Source organism: Lontra canadensis, unplaced genomic scaffold, assembly GCF_010015895.1.
Source record: "Lontra canadensis isolate GAN:19392208 unplaced genomic scaffold, GSC_riverotter_1.0 scaffold90, whole genome shotgun sequence".
NCBI classification, from domain to species: Eukaryota; Metazoa; Chordata; class Mammalia; order Carnivora; family Mustelidae; genus Lontra; species Lontra canadensis.
In genome coordinates this window covers 8,234,821-8,251,497 of record NW_022631084.1, presented here as the reverse complement: position 1 = coordinate 8,251,497, position 16,677 = coordinate 8,234,821, and the positions used below count along the sequence as shown (strand labels likewise).

General features: G+C 38.5%; 1 protein-coding gene across 1 annotated transcript in view; it reads right to left on the bottom strand.

The window, feature by feature from the left end:
* Positions 1–1,469: 1,469 nt before the first annotated feature.
* GPR160 (G protein-coupled receptor 160) overlaps positions 1,470–16,677 on the bottom strand; it is a 42,901-nt gene continuing 27,693 nt past the window's right edge. Inside the window, exons 3-4 of the mRNA XM_032836150.1 lie at positions 7,243–7,346; positions 1,470–2,928 (exon numbers count right to left, since the gene is read on the bottom strand). Of these exons, the coding sequence (XP_032692041.1) occupies positions 1,840–2,856 (1,017 nt within the window). The 5' untranslated portion in view covers positions 2,857–2,928; positions 7,243–7,346 and the 3' untranslated portion in view covers positions 1,470–1,839. The remainder of the gene's footprint in view (positions 2,929–7,242; positions 7,347–16,677) is intronic.

Genomic DNA, 16,677 nt, shown 5'->3' with positions numbered 1-16,677 from the left:
ATTTTTTTTTTTTTGATGCTTCAAGCACATGTTAACTGATTTTTAAATTCCTTTTGGTTCCTCCCATTGTTCTAAAATAGGAGTTCGATATTACTAAAACCTCAAAAGCTCATCTACCCAGGTTGAACAAAGCATCACCAAGGGGAAAGGAAACCTTTTTTTACTTTTTCAGTAAGCAGATGTTAAGATTATATATAGATGTATTCTTTCCATTGGATATTGTATTAGAGTCCTCCTTACGGGAAATGAAATAGTTTTAGCACTCTTAGCATTAGTGTTCCTAGATTGGTGTCTATAGCTACAGTTTTAAAATGTATAACCTGAAAATGAAGTTAATTTTGCATTATAAGAGCACACCATGATCTATGTAAAAAGACTGTCCATTTGGTGTATTTTTTTTTTTTAAAGAGAAAGCACTTTCATATTAACAAGTAGCATGTGTATGAATTTTAGATTTTCATATTTGTTGTGTCTGTATTCAGTGAAGTAAAATTGAGCATTCAGATGTTTGTTGATGGCAACATTAACTGTTCAATTAAAGCACCTTATACTCTGCTGCTTAACCTTGCTTGTAATTGCACCTTTGTTACCTGCACATTTTCACACAGAATATTGTTAACATTGCTTCATGTGGGTCTGGATGGAAGGTTAGTGGGCCTACAGGATCATTTATTTATATTGTTTATATTACAATAATATATTGTAGACCAGTTGTAAGTTCATTTCTTTACAAATAAAAGTCTCTTCCATTTGGCTGGTCTATTGGATAATTTTTTTCTTTAAGCTTATGAGGGCCTTGAAATATTTACAAAACTCTGCAGAGTGTAAATCTTTACTAATTAAGTACAACGTATTTTAAAGTATCTCAGTCCTAGGTAATGGCCAGTTAGAAAGTGGTACAGTCAGAGGGAAAGTAACCCAGAGAAGCAGAGGGGACCAAGTTTAGAAACAGTGACAGTTACAGTATCTACATAGTTGAACAAAGTGACTTCAGATGATTCTGCCGTCGAGGTGGTTTTACTCTGGCAGTTCTGCCCACCAGGGGAGGTTTGGCAGTGTCTGAGACGTTTTCGTTGGTGTGTCTTGGGCAGAGGGAGGGCGCGTGCTGAACGCCCTCCGGTGCACGGGCAGTCTCCCACAACACAGAACCGCCCAACCCAAAAGGTGAGCAGTGCTGAGGATAAGAAATCCTCCTCTACTTTCCAGTGGGACACACTGCCCAGGTGATTATGATTTGACATGCAAGTATGTGACATACAAGTTACAAGTGAAAATGAATCTGGTATGTCATGGAAAGAGACCTAGTCGCTACTCCCAGTTCTGTAAGGTGAGCAACTAAAAACTTTTTTCCAGGATTATCTGTATTAAAAACAGAGATATATTTTTGAAAATTACCTAAATTTAAATTGAGCTGATCTTCCCTTTATGTTAAAAGAATATTTACACCAAATAATTTTAACAAAATGATCTTGATTTTCTTGCTTTGAATTCAATAAAAATGTTTATTTACACTTGTATAGTATTGGCAGAGAATCTCAGATTTACATAACATGTTTGCATCCAGTAGTTTTTCGGGTGACATGAAATCAGTATGGCCAAGTATTAACTAATTTCACTTTTGTGTTAAATTAATATTGGTAACATGCAGTGTTCCTGAATAGGTATAACAAAATTCTCTTGGAATTATTTGGTTTTTACTACCTTAGCCCCAAAGACACATTCTGAAAAGGTATGAAAGGTGGGCCCGGGGAGTGGAGCTTCAGCTCAGTTCAGTCTTTGTCCTTTCCTGTTTGTAAAATTATGATTCTTACTATAGTTGTCAGTTTTAACATGGCAACATTAACAAATTATTATTGATATAGGCTTTTCAATTTGCTCAAGATTATGAATTGTAAGTGGAATGAAGCAGCATTTCCAGTTGACGAATGGATCCACAGGTAATGCAATGTCTCTTAAATTAAGCTTGTGACAATTAAACCAATAAATTGTAGCAATCATAAAACTATTGATGAAGTACAACCACGGAATGTTCATCTCAATATACGCTGGAATCTGTACTTTAAGTAAAAGGATAATTACTTGAAGTAGAACAAATGGTAACCAGGTACCGAGAAAACAGATAATGAACTTGGGCAAGAGCGTTTTTTTAGAGCTCAGAGTATAACCACAATGGGATGGAAAGGGGAAATACAGGATAGTCTCATTCATATAGGAAGTCATCCTAACAGCCTGTATCAAAGCAATAACTTCTGACCAAGAGGTCAGAAAAGCCATGAACAAAATCACCACCATGGAAAATGACAGCCAGTAACTCTGAATGCTAATGTAGAAAGGACACTGATAAGAATAAACATTCTGTGCCTTCAGGCTTTGGTAGATAGCTGGATCTCCCAAAACATAAGCAAGGACTGAAATCCAAATTAAAATTACTATAAAGAAATAAAATAGTTTTTGACACTTAAATGCAAGCTTTGTGGTTTTAGAGAAATTCAGGTAATAATCTATACAAGCTATCAGGAAAACTGGATAATGCAGAAAGCCGTAAGTGAAAGAAATAATTTGAGTAAATAGGCAAATGTGGTATTTAGTAAACCTAATGCCTAAAAGTACAAAATCCCTGAAATAGAATATAATGGAAATGTTTACTAAAAGTAAAAGATCGATGAATGCTAGTGAAATGCAAAAATATTCCATAAAATTTTGATAGCTGATTTTTCTTCTCATTCCTAGTGTGAGGATATTCAGTAATATTTTCCCAAGTATAATCAAGAATAGCAGACAGTTACCATCTAGAGGCTGATTTGCTTGATGTAACTGGTACTGAAAAGAGCAGTTCTCTGAAGAAAGAGCAGTCATGGTTTTAGCTGAACTGCAGAAGGTCTGCTGAAGTACATACGATAAAACACTGCTTCATTTTAGCTTCCATCCCTGTAAGGAAAAATGAAAAGAAAACCTGATGCCATGTCTAATTTTACTAAAGCTTTATTCTCAGGGCGCCTGGCTGGCTCAGTCTGTTAAGCGGCTGCCTTAGGCTCAGGTCATGATCCCAGGGTCCTGGATCAAGTCCCACATTAGGCTCCTTGCTCAGTGGGGAGCGTGCTTCTCCCTCTGCCCCCCCCTTGCTTGTGCCTGGTCTCTCTCTCTGTCAAATAAATCTTTAAAAACAAAACAAAACAAAAACTTTATTCTCAAAGAACTAATTTAATCCAATCATTTCTCAAATAATTACAGTTGATCCTTGAACAAGGAAGCAGTAAGAGGCGCTGATACTCTGTACAGTAAAAAATCTGTATATAACTTAACTCCCACAAAACTTCACTACTAATAGCCTACTGTTGACTGGAAGCCTTACCAGTAAGTCAGTTAACATATATTTTGTACACGTGTTATATGATGTATTCTTACAGTAAAGTAAGCTAGATAAAAGAAAATATTAGGAAAACCATTAGGAAAATACATGTATAGCACTGTACCGTATTTATTGGAAAAAATCGGCATATCAGTGGAACTTTGCACTTCCAAACCTGTGTTGTTCAAGGGTCCATTATAAATATATAAATAGGAATTTATATTTCTCATAATACAGAATATGATCAGAAAGAATTAATGTGTACACTTTGGTCATTTTTTAAGATCCACATGGCCCAGACCTCTCCGCTCTATAAATAAAATGTTACATATAAATTACCACTTCTATAAAAGTATGGGTTTTAATAACTTGTAGAGATAGAAAAGTACTTTTATGTACCAGCACCAAAACTCAGGATAAAATAGCAGCCTGAGAGGAATACTCAGTTAACAATTACTGATGACTGTTAACCCAGTTTCACTGTGACTCTAGACCCACCCAGCTTTCTTTTTGTCAGTGAAATTTAGGATAGCATTTTGCTGCAGGATCATCATTCTGAAACTCCAAGATAGAAAGCAGATGGTAAAGCTGAAAATACTAGGGATATAGGTAAAGGAAAGAAAATTCACTTTGGGACATGGTCTTTCAAATATGGCACCTGGATAGACAAGGGAATCCGGGGGAAGGAATAGGGATTGAGTATGGATTAAAGAACATTAAGGACTTCCAGGTAAAGGCAAAGGAACAGGAGTTGAGGCTTGAGGGACTAAGGCATTTGGAGGCAGAAAAAAAAGAAAAGATGATGAAAAAGAAAGGTCAAAGAGGAAGAAATCGGAAAAAGGGTGGAAGGAGAGGCACCTGGCTGGCTCAGTTGGTAGAGCTTGCGACTCGATTTCAGGGTAGTGAGTTTGGGCCCCATGCTGGAGGTAAAGATTACTTTAAAGAAAAAAAAAAAAAAGATGGAAGGAAGTTTAAGAAATTTATCATTTAAAAAATCACACGTTTGACCAAAAGTTGTTTCTGTTCCACCCACTATTTATAAATAATGAAATGAACAGTAATGAACCCACTCACAAATGTCAACAATTGGAGATGGGTTAAAAATAATACATGGTGCATCCTTACAATATACTCTAAGGAGGAAGACCGTTTTCTTTCTTCCTCTTCTGTACTCGTTAAATGTTAAGCCTAATGAATTTGTTAAATGGTAAAAAATATAAACTCCTACAGTATGTCTAAGTGAATTGCGGGTCACAAAATTACATAGCAACATCTAATTATTAAGACATTATACACGTACAGAAAAAAAACAAGAGTACACATTGAATTACTAATGTAGTGTTACAGGTGTCTCCAAATTTCTCAAACTTCAAGGAAAAAAAGTAAGGGAATATTAAGTCTGAAAAGTAAAACAAACTGAATTTGCCTAAAACCAGATAAATGATGATTTAAATAATTTCAAGGAAGTAGTTGAGGATAATGCCTGAGGGTAAAGAAGATTAGCGTGAGGGAAGGCTATCAGTTCTCTTGACAGACTGAACTCTAACTTGATAGTCTTTCCATGTTGAGAAGAGAGTTCAACTGATTTTTTGAGCTTCTGTGTTCATCTTTACCTTGTCCAACTTTAGCAAGAATCCTGCTAAGAGAGGTTAGCCAGACTCTGATCCTCAGGACCTGATGTCCTTCAATATCTGACCGGGTTCCTTATCCTGCACCATCTTCCAATGATGACCTATCACCCTGTCCTGCCTTTAGCAAGAATCCCTTATTATCCCTGATGTTTCCTCAATAATATTCTACCCACTAACCTCCACCTTGTTCCTTGGCTGCAAATTCCCACTATTCCTCATTGTATTCAGAGTTGAGCCCAATCTTTCTACCCAACTGCAATGGTCCCTACACCTAGCACAAAGGTCCTGGGTAAAGTCTAAAGTCTGCTTTACTGTTCTTTAACAAGGATCATGAATAATTTTTCCTTTAAATACTGTCACGGCTATAAATCTGCCATGTCATAAGGTGACTTACTAAGGTACACAAATTATGTATTTATACACACAAATATGTATATATGTAAAGAGTTATAAAAAATCAGTTAATACCTATTTTCATAACTATAAAAGAACCAATGAAACTAGCTTTTGTAGGTATATAGTTCATATATAGTTGACACTTTTCCAAAAAGTTCCATTCAGATTTGATGTAAAAAGGCATCGACTCATGGCTACCATCTTGATAAATGCCACTGGCTTTTATAAGTCGTGGTGTCTGGATAAGGAAGCCCAGACGGAATAAATAAATGAAGTCTTCCTTGTGCCGAGAAAAAAACCAGGCTGCTTTAAATAGCCAATATTGGTTTAGAAGGGGTGTGAAGAAGGTAAATAGAGTAGGTTCATATTTATAAAGACCCAGCTAAAAAGATATCTTTAGGATAAAAGGGAATTATCTGTATAAAATGATTTTATCCTTTGTAACTCATCCGAAATTAAATAAAGCTAAGGAATCCCTGTTTAAGTGGTCAGCAATCAAGGGATATTTCCAGAGTTTTCCATTTCCTCACTGGTTCTCAGGGGCCAACTGCAAGGACAGAAAAGCAGGCTTGTCCCTGGATGAAGAAAGTAACTGGGGAGAAGGATGATCAGCTATAGCCACCAAGACACCAGTCAGGAACCTCTTTAGAAAAGGAGTGGAAGAATGAAGACAAGTTTGAAATGGAATGTGTAAGAGAACCAGAAGGCTGTAAGAAACTAGAACTGAGGTGGGAAAAGCCTTGGGAAGCTATGCAACTTGAAGCAGTAAAGAGCCATCAAAAGGAAGGATATTGGAACATAAGGCTCTAGTCATTTTACACTGGCTCCTGAATATTGTGATCCTGGGAACCAATCAAAACTTTTTCATGATACCAATTTTATGCCACACTTCCCTATAGTCCACTGAAAGTACTCAACATTCCAGTATTTTGTTCTTTAAACAACCTCCTGAGACGAGACAAAAATATCCTTTGATAGGCTACCTGTACTGAATTTTCCCTTGAAAAATGTTCATATTAACTGCAGGGATCCAGAGATTTATAAGATATGGCTCTTTTCCTGAATGATTTTTTAAACTATGTATGAATCAACTCGTGTGTTTCGTATACAACGTGAATAGTTAATGTGGAAGTCCTTTTAAGGCATCATTGGGCTTACTTTATGATCTGGCCACTTTAGAAGAATTAGCAGGAAACAAACCATGATTTCTTTTCACTAATCCCTTCTCCAGGCTCCTATTGAAAGCCCAGGGGCACCTGAGTGGCTCAGTCGCTTAAGCGTCCGACTCTTGATTTCGGCTCAGGGCATGATCTCAGGTTTGTGGGATTGAATGAGCCCTGTGGCCCCATGTTGAGCTCAGCAGGGACTCTGCTTGTCCCTCTCCTTTTGCCCCTCCCCCTACTTGAACTCTTTCTCAAATCAACAACAACAAAAACCCCAATTAGATGCCCCGGTGGCTCAGTGGCCCAGTCAGTTAAGCGTCTGCCTTCAGCTCAGGTCATGATCCCGGGATCCCGGGTTCGAGTCCCACATCGGGATCCTTGCTGAGTGGGGAGCCTGCTTCTCTTTCTGCCTCTGCCTGCCACTGTGCTCTCTCTGACAAATAAGTAAATAAATAAAATCTTTAACAAACAAACAAACATAGGGTACCTGGGGGGCTCAGTGGGTTAAGCCTCTGCCTTCAGCTCAGGTCATGATCTCAGGGTGCTGGGATCGAGCCCTGAATCTGGCTCTCTGCTCAGCAGGGAGCCTGCTTCCCGTGCTCTCCCCCCACCCCGCCTACTTGTAATCTGTCTCTCTCTGTCAAATAAATAAAATCTTTAAAACAGACAGACAATTCCTGACAACACTCAATGCTTTATTTACTCTGCTTTCTCCAGTAGGTCCTTCTTAGCTGATAATCTCAGTTTTACTTCCTTTAGGGATCTTGATTTTGGTACGTGGCATTCCAGATGCCATGTGACTAAGCTCTGTGTGAAAGAAAACATAAACAACCACCATTAAGAGCAGCCACTGTGGGATTCAGTGTAACTAACTGGCTCTAACTCTCTGCTTAGAAAAACTAACTTTCTGGGGGATTAAAGCCAGTAATTAACTACTTATATTCTTTTTTTCCAGGGAAAGGAAGACGGGATACATTTAGGTGGAAGCCCCCAAAGGCCCCGAGACATGGGTACATATCACATCGCATCTATTTAAACAAGTCTTGCTGGCATTGCGGTTTCTGCCCTTAGGCTTCAGAGTCTAAACCAGTGTTCTCAAACTATTTGGTTTCAGGACTTTTTGACACTGGTGGCATGTAACATAAGAAACATTTTTTTTTTTTTAATGAAAAATTACTATATTTTCCCAAAAGGAAAAATTTAGTGAGCAGGGGGCATTTTTCACATTTCACAAGCTGCTTTGGTGTTCGGCTCAATAGCAGGTAGCTGAAGGTCTCCTCTGTACCAGCTGTAGTATCACACATCACGTAGCTTTTGCAAAGTCCTGTGTTACATTATGAGAGTTTGAGAATAAAAATACATACTATTATAATCAAAGAGTTGTGTTACACTGTCTCAGAAGTCTGACAGAACCGTTTGCATTAAACACAAGTATTTAAAGAGGAGCAGGGTTAACGTTCTGGTCTACTCTTGTACAGGAAATAGAATTAGTACTGCAGCTAGATTCGCTGATCCCAATGAATGGAGAAAACCTACAGTAGAAATCACGTACTGAGCCTTGTTCAGGGGTTTACATACCTGAACCTTTACAACAATCCCCAAAAGGTAAATATTTTTCCACATGAGGAAACAGATGCAGGGGTAAATAAGCACATTTCCTGAGGGCAGATGACTGATAAATGTTGGAGCTGAAGTTCAAGCTCAGGTCTGAATTCAAAGCTCATATTCTTCAGTAAGTGACATTATGGTTTGACTCACAACTGGAAATGAAGAAAGGGACCCAATTTATGTATGTGAAAAAATTCTGAAAAGGTGACATCCAAATAAAAGTGACTGTGTTGATTATTGACACCCGAAGGACTGTAACTAATCTATGTGTATAATGTAATTTTATTCTTTCAAAAGGTAATTGTACATAAACTTTTCAAAATATGGTCCTTGCTTGGGGCACCTGGGTGGCTCAGTGGGTTAAAGCCTCTGCCTTCAGCTCAGGTCATGATCCCAGGGTCCCTGGATGGAGCCCCACAATGGGCTCTCTGCTCAGCAGGGAGCCTGCTTTCCTCTCTCTCTCTCTGCCTGCCTCTCTGCCTACTTGTGATGTCTGTCTGTCAAATAAATAAGTAAAATCTTAAAAAAAAAAGTTTAAAAAAAATATATGGTCCTTGCTTGATATGTCAAAGTTCAGTTAAAAAAACAAAGTGTCCCTCAATTCTGACAACTTTTAAAGAAACATGTTTTCATTCATTTATAGTATAATGAAATTCAATATAGAAAGTTAAGAAAATACAAAAAAACTTGTTTTTTAAAATAGGTTAATACAATTTACATGGTATAAAAGTCAAGTTATAGAATTATATGCTGTGAAAATTCATCCTGCCCGCTCTTTCAACATCCTTTACCCCCAAACTCCTCACTATCCAGTTCAGTTCCCTCCCTAGATAAAACCATGGTTACCACTTACTTGCCTGTCTTTCAGAGATACTCTAAAGCAAGGTTTTACAAAGAAACCTGAAATTTCCATGTTGTTAAGGAAGCTAGCAAAGAATTCTTGATTTGCCCTTTTCCAAGTCTCATTCATATACTGGTAAAAATCACATAAGAGTTTCAAAGGTAGAACACAACAAAGTACGAATCAATGATCAGTCAGATTACAGCAGTAATTCCCACCAACCCCAAATATAAGGCTGGTCATGAGGAAGGAAGGTCATCTAGGCCAGGAAGGAAGACAGGAAGTAAGGATTATCTCAGAGTAGAATGACAGGTGCTCTCGTTTTCCTGGAGTATAGAATTACAGTGCTCACTCCTACCTACTTCTCTGCTTCTAGGCCCACAGGGAGATTTCAGTTTCTTGACCCTTAAAATTAGGTGGGCCCATGATGTGGGTATATCCAGCCAAAGGGTTATGAGGTTCAAGCATTTAATTGCAGAGGAGAAGGCTCTTCAGTGTTCTCTTCTCCTGCCACAGCGAATAGAGCGGCCATGTGTTCCAGGTGGTACAGCTTGAGATGGTGGAGCCTTTAACCTGGGTCCTTGAGTGACTGTGTGGAGCAAAGCCTTGATGACTCAAAGTGGATGTACGGTGTAAGTGAGAAAAGTCTGTCATATTAAGCTGCAAGGATTTTGTGATTATTTCTTATTGCCCATCCTAACTAACACATTTCCATAGAACTTGAATTTTTTCAACAGCATGTATTATTTATATTATCAATTTTAAAAAGCTATAGTAGAAAACAACTTTGAAAAACAACAGTGCAAATGTCAGAAAATTGGTAAAATAAAAATTCAGTGTTAATTCCCAATACATGAACTGGTTTTGCATTGTTTTGTTGTGATTCTCTTTGTATTTGTCTGTATTGGAAAAGAAGGTCTCAAGTCACTGACCTAAGTTTCCACCTTAAAAAAAGAATGAATTAAACCCAAGGTAAACTAAAGGAAGGCTCTAAGAGCAGAAAACAATGAAGTTTATAAAACAAACAGAATAACCAATGAACCAAAAGCTAGTTCTTTGGAACAACAACAACAACATCAACAACAATGAATTGATAAAACTTCAGCCAAACTAAGCAAGAACCTACCAAAACTAGGAAAGAGAGGACCTCACTACAGATCATACAAACACTGAAAGGATAATAAAGGACTGCTATGAATAATTTTAATAACTGTCATGGAACATAAATTTCTGAAAGGACCAAATCTCATTCAAAAACATCCCTAACGATCTCTATTAAAGAAAGTGATTTTGGACTTAAAAACCTTCCCACAAAGGTTCTAGGTTCCTACAAACCTTCCCACAAAGGTTCTAGGCTCACTCTAGATGAATTCTACTAAACATTTAAGGAAGAAACAGAAGACAGAAATACCTCCTAACTTCTTTTACAAGATCAGAATCACCCTGATAGTAAAAGCAAAAACATTTTAAGAAAACTAAAGAGAAAAACTGTAATGATCATCTGAATTGACACAGATAAAGCATTTAACAAAATCCAACATGATTAAAACTTCCACAAACAAACAGTAAGAGGGAACTTGCCAACCAGATAAAAAGCAGCTATGAAAAACCTAAAACCTACACCTAACCTCATGCTTAGTGATGAAAGAGTGGCCATTTCCCCCCCACCCCAAAATCCACCCTTCACTCAACAGTTTTTTGGAAACCCTATCCAGTGCAATAAGGCCTTAAGAGGAAATAAAGGGCAGGAAGATTGGAAAGAAGTAAAGCTGTAATCATGGATCATGTAGTTAGAAAATCTAAAGAGTCTATAATAAAGCTACTAAAAGTAACAAGTAAATTTAGCAAGTCTGCAGGTTTTTTTTTTTTTTTAAAGATTTTATGTATTTATTTGACACAGAGATAGCACAAGTAGGCAGAGCGGCAGGGAGGGAGAAGCAGGCTCTCTGCAGAGCAGGGAGCCCGATGTGGGACTCAATCCCAGCACCCTGGGATCATGACATGAGCCGAAGGCAGACGCTTAACCAACTGAGCCACCCAGGCAGCCAGGTTGCAGGTTTTTTAAAAATCATATTTCTAGACACTAGTGATAAACAATTGAAAAATGAAATTAGAACATTTTATTAGCATTAAAAATAGGAAACATTTTGGCATAAATTTGACAAAGCTCACCCAAGCCCAGTATTCTGAAAATTTTAAACAATACAGAAAGAAACTGAAAATCTAAATCAATGAAGATCTATACCATGGGTTGGAAGACTCAGTATATCTTTTTGTTGTTGAAACTGGCAAGCTGATTCTACAACTTATATGGAAATGCAAAGGACTGAGCAGAGCCAGATTTTTAAGAACAACAGAGCTGGAGGACTTCTACTACCTGATTTTAAGACTTGATTATAAGGGTACAGAAGGAAGAGGATGCTATCAGCATAAGATAGTCCTATAAATTAGTGTAATAACAGAAGAGTATTCAGAAATGGATCCACATATTTATGGTCACTTGATTTTTAAAAGGAAGGTAATTCAATGGGGGAAAAGACAGCCTCTTCTAAAAATGATGCTGGAGAGTGGATATCCATATGGGAAAAATTACATCGCATCATACCCAAAATAAACTCAAAACTGATAAGACTAAACGTGTGTGGGGGGTGTCAGGGGATGGGTGAAACGGGTGACGGGGATTAGGGCATGCACTTGTGATGAGCAGTGGATGTTGTTGGAAGTGCTGAATCAGCACACCCGAAACGTACTATACCGCATGGTAACTAGCTGGAATTTAAATAAAAACTTTAAAACAAAACAAAAAAAACCCTTAAAAATGTAGAAATGAAATCAAAATATCTGGAAGAAAAAAGAAAATCTTTGCGGCCCTGGGCAGGAGTATTCCATTCCTCAGCCTGCCATAACAAATTAACCACCGGGTGGCTCAAAACAACAGGAATTTATTCTCACAGTTCTAGCAGCCAGAAGACCAAAGTGTCAGCCAAGACACACTCCCTTTGAAGGCCCTGGAGGAGAATCCTTCCCCACCTCTTGCACCTTCTGCTGGCTGCTGGCACTCTGTGGCCTGTGGCAGGACATCACCCACCTCTGCCTCTCTCTCTGTCTCTCCAGGGCCTTCTGCGGTGTCTCTCTGTGTCCTCTCCTCTTTCTGTAAGAACACTACTGGATTTAGGGTCCACCTTAATTTAATCCTACATGACCTCACCTTAATTACATCTGCAAAAACCCCATTTCCAAATACGGCCGCATTCCAGGTGGGTGTGGATTTGGGGGGGATCCTAGCCAACCCACTCCAGTAGGCAAAGCTTTTCTTAGGACATCCACACATACACAAATTGAAAAGGCGGGCTTGTTAAAAAAGAAATACTTCTCTTTAAAAGCATAGTCATAAGAAGAAGAAAAGGAAAGCTACAGACTGGGAGAAAATACAATAAATATGAGACCAATGACTTGAATCCAGAATGTGAAAGGACTCTTAAACTCAGTAAGATAATTAGCCCATTAGCAAAATGGGCAAAAGATTTAAACAGACACACTGAGCAGACACAAATGCAAACGCAAACCACAGCACGCTGCTGCCACACACCACTACAACAGCAACATTGAGAAGACCGCCCGGACGTGTGTGGCCAGGAAGCAGAATGACCAGACCGCTCAAACACTGCTCAAGCACTCTGGAGCTTTCTGACAATGTTAAACATGCAATTACCATTTCATCCAGTAGTCCCACTCTTAGCTATTTACCCAAGAGAAATGAAAACAGATGTCCAGAGAATGTGCACACAAATGTGTGTAGCAGCTTTGTTCACCATGGGTTCAATCTGGAAATGTTTCATATGTCCATCAATAGGAGGATGAATAAACAAATTGTAGTGTACCCATATAATGTACTTCTCAGCAATAAGAAGGAATGAATAAAAAGGATATATGCTGCACAGGCATGGATCTCCGAAATGCACTGAATGAGAAGAACCTGACACAAAAGAGTACAGATGGCGAGATTCCATGGAATTCCAGAATAGCAAACGAAATCCACGAGCCAGGCAGACCGTCCGTGGAAATGTGGGGCCAGGCTGGGGCAGAGGGGCATCAGGGAACTTTCTGTAGAGATGCAAATGTTCTATATTTGGATTGAGGTGGTGGTTTAGCAAAAGAATATGTTTTTCAAAATTCAAACTGTACCCTGAAAATGATTGGTTTTTTTTTTAAGGATGGTCATCTCACAGTATTGGATATACAAGTGAAAGCCCAGAATTCATTTAAATATCCAACCATAAAAATTGGGTATATAAATTATGACATGACTTCCAATGAAAGATGGCAGTTTGAACAAATGCAATTACCTCTACTTGCTCTCATAATGCCACAAAACTAACAGTAAATGAGTCTGTACCTAATTCTAAAACAAATAAGCAAACCTAATTTGTCACGTGAGGACACAAGGGAACCAAGTCACTCACTATGTTTTTAAACTGGTAAAAATAGGAAAGAGGTATTTTTTCCTGCCTTTTCTTTCTTTTTTTTTTTTTTAAAGATTTATTTGACAGAGAGATCACAAGTAGGCAGAGAGGCAGGTGGGGGGTGGGGGAGAAGCAGGCTCCCCGCTGTGCAGAGAGCCCGATTCGGGGCTCAATCCCAGGACCCTGACATCATGACCTGAGCCGAAGGCAGAGGTTTTAACCCACTGAGCCATCCAGGTGTCCCCTTCTTTTTTATTTTTAAACTAACTGTACCACTAGGTGACAGAATAGTGAGGGAATGTTTACTTTTATAGAAGCACTCTAATAAATGAATAAGGAATGATAAAATTTGAAAATTACCATTCTGAAACTCCTGATGTATTAATGGAGGTAGCCAATGATCATCAGTAGCTACTAACATCCAAAGGAAGAGAAGGAAGGATGTACCACCATCTAGGAAGTAGACTTGCTGAAAACAGAACCTGACCAAGCCTGCAGATTCAACTATTTACTTACAAAAAAACAGAGGACAAAAGAACAAGTTACATAGCCCCAGGAGACACAGTAAGGAAAATCCAGATGGAGGTCAACTTTCTGGGACAAACAACTTGTATGTTCAATAAACTGTATCAATAACAAATGATTAAATGAGACTTCAAATACATCAACTAAGTGCAATGTGTAGAACTTATCTGAATTCAACAAAACAAACAAGTACATTTATGGGGTACCAGGGTGGCTCAGTTGGTTGAGCGTCTGCCTTGGGCTCAGGTCATGATCCGGGGATCCTGGGATGGAGTCCCACGTCCAGCTCTCTGCTCAGCGGGGAGCCTGCTTCTTCCTCTCCCTGCTGCTTCTCCTGCTTGTGTTCACTGTCTTGCTCTAATAAATAAATAAAATCTTTAAAAAAGAATTACATTTATAAGACAACTGGAAATTAGAATACTGCCTAGAAATTTGAGGGTATTAATGAGTTATTAATTTTTGGCATTATAATGGTATTTTGCGACAGCTGAACTGTGGTCCCCCAAATTCCTATGTTGAAGCCCTAATCTCTAGTACTCAGAATGTGACTGTATTTGAATATAAGGCCTTTAAAGAGATAATTGAAATGAGGCCACCTGTGGGGGTTACCTAATCCAATCTGACTGGTATCCTTATAAGGAGAGATTTGGATGCACACAAGAGACACCAGGGCTGGGTGCACAGAGAGGAAAGATCAGGGACATGCCAAGAAGGTGACTATGCAAGCCAAGGAGTGCAGCCCTAAACAACTTCTATGGTAATTCAAAACCTGTAAAAATACATACTGAATTATTTACAGATGAGCTATATTCTCTGGAATTTGCTTCGAAATAACACAGAATATCTGTCTGGCCGGGGAGAGAGTTGATGGGAGTACAGATGGGGCAAGACTGACCACAGGTTAATTAATGGTTATTCTCTTTCTTTGTAGTTATGTCTGAAAATTTTCATCAATTTTTTAAAGGCAAAAACTTCCAATGATGAAAGAATTTATAGCAGACACCACCAAGAAAAAAAAAAAAAACAACAAAAAAAACAAAACCAGTTCAGAGGCTGGAATATGAATGGCCAAGTGCTGAATGACTTAGCATCCTGCCACATGCGGTGTGGTCTGAGAGGCAGGGGCATCAGCATCACCTGAGAGCTTGTTATAAATACAAAATCTCAGGCTCCAACTTGGACCTACTGAATCAATCTGCATTTTCATTTATTTATTTTTACGAAGATTTTATTTATTCATTTGAGAGACAGCACAAGCAGGGGGAGAGGCGGAGGGAGAGGGAGAAACAGACTCCTGGCCAAGCTGGGAGCCCAATGTGGGGCTCAATCCTAGGACCCTGGGCTCATGACCTGAGCCAAAGGCAGAAGTTTAACCATCTGAGCCACCCAGGCATCTCTCAATCTGCATTTTTAATAAAATCCCCAAATGAACCACACATACTGATAACAGACTGAAGAAAACTAGCAGGGGAGCAGGCACAGTGCAACCTAATTTCTACCTCAGGGCCTGCAAAATGCTCAGGAATTGCTGGCTCAGGTCAGTTTGGAAAGGGACACAAAGGTGGGGCTAAAAACAGGATTGGATGCAAATGACAAACAATTAGATCCCAGATCCCTTCCCTGCCTCAGTGCAACAGATGACTGCCTCTCCATGGAATAAGAAGAGGTTTTCTCCTCCAGCAAGAGTAAAATTTAGGTGATCTCCGGCTAAACTCTGGAAAGACTTGAAAACGGAGGGATACCATGCTGAAAAAGAGGGAGATCAAGGAAAAACACACATATTAAAAGTTGAGACCTCTCCAGTCTTCTTTTCCCCACTTGGATTTTTGAATACCATTATCACAAAAATGTCTAACGATACTGACCTTGAGTCTTCCCTAAGGAAATAGCCTAGATAATGCCTTATTGATCAATATGAACTACATATCCAAAGATCATCAGACATTCAAATAAAATCTCTACTATGAAAAGTCAAACCCACAAGAAGAAATAGACAACTTGGAGGAAAGAGATGCATTCAACATTAGGAGAAAACCTGATTTAGAAACTCACTGTTTTCAGGAAGGAAATACTCCATCCATGAAACAAGAAGAAAGACTATTTAAAATAACAACAGAAAATGAGAAAGTACTCTTGGAAAGTAAAAATATGATCATGGCAGAAATGATAAGCTGAACATAAAAGTTAGAAAATTCAGGAAATTCCCAAAAAAATTTAGAAAAAGATAAAGAGCAACATGAGAGAACTAACCCAGCAGGTACAAAATCTCAATAATGGCTATCACAGAAAAAGAACCAACAGGAGGGGAAGAAATCAAAGAAAAGACTCCAGCATTTTCTAGAACTGGTTTTTCAAGAGTTAGAGTCCATCAGTGCCCACCTTGATGGAAGAAAACAGACATCCCTGGAAATTTCAAAACAATGGCAACAAAGAGATAACCAGTTTTTCCAACAGAAAAATAAAAACAACAGGTTTCATTCAAAGAAATGAGAGCTGGGGTGGATATCTTAAAAACAGGTAAATTAAGGGAAAGAATAAAGCATTCACCCTACCCCATAGGAGTTGTACCACTGGACAACCAAGTAGCAGATGAGGCAAAGTAGCGCTTTATTTATTTATTTATTTATTTATTTATTTATTTATTAAATTTAAAAAAATTTAATTTTTTTGTAAACATATAATGTATTTTTAGCCCCAGGGG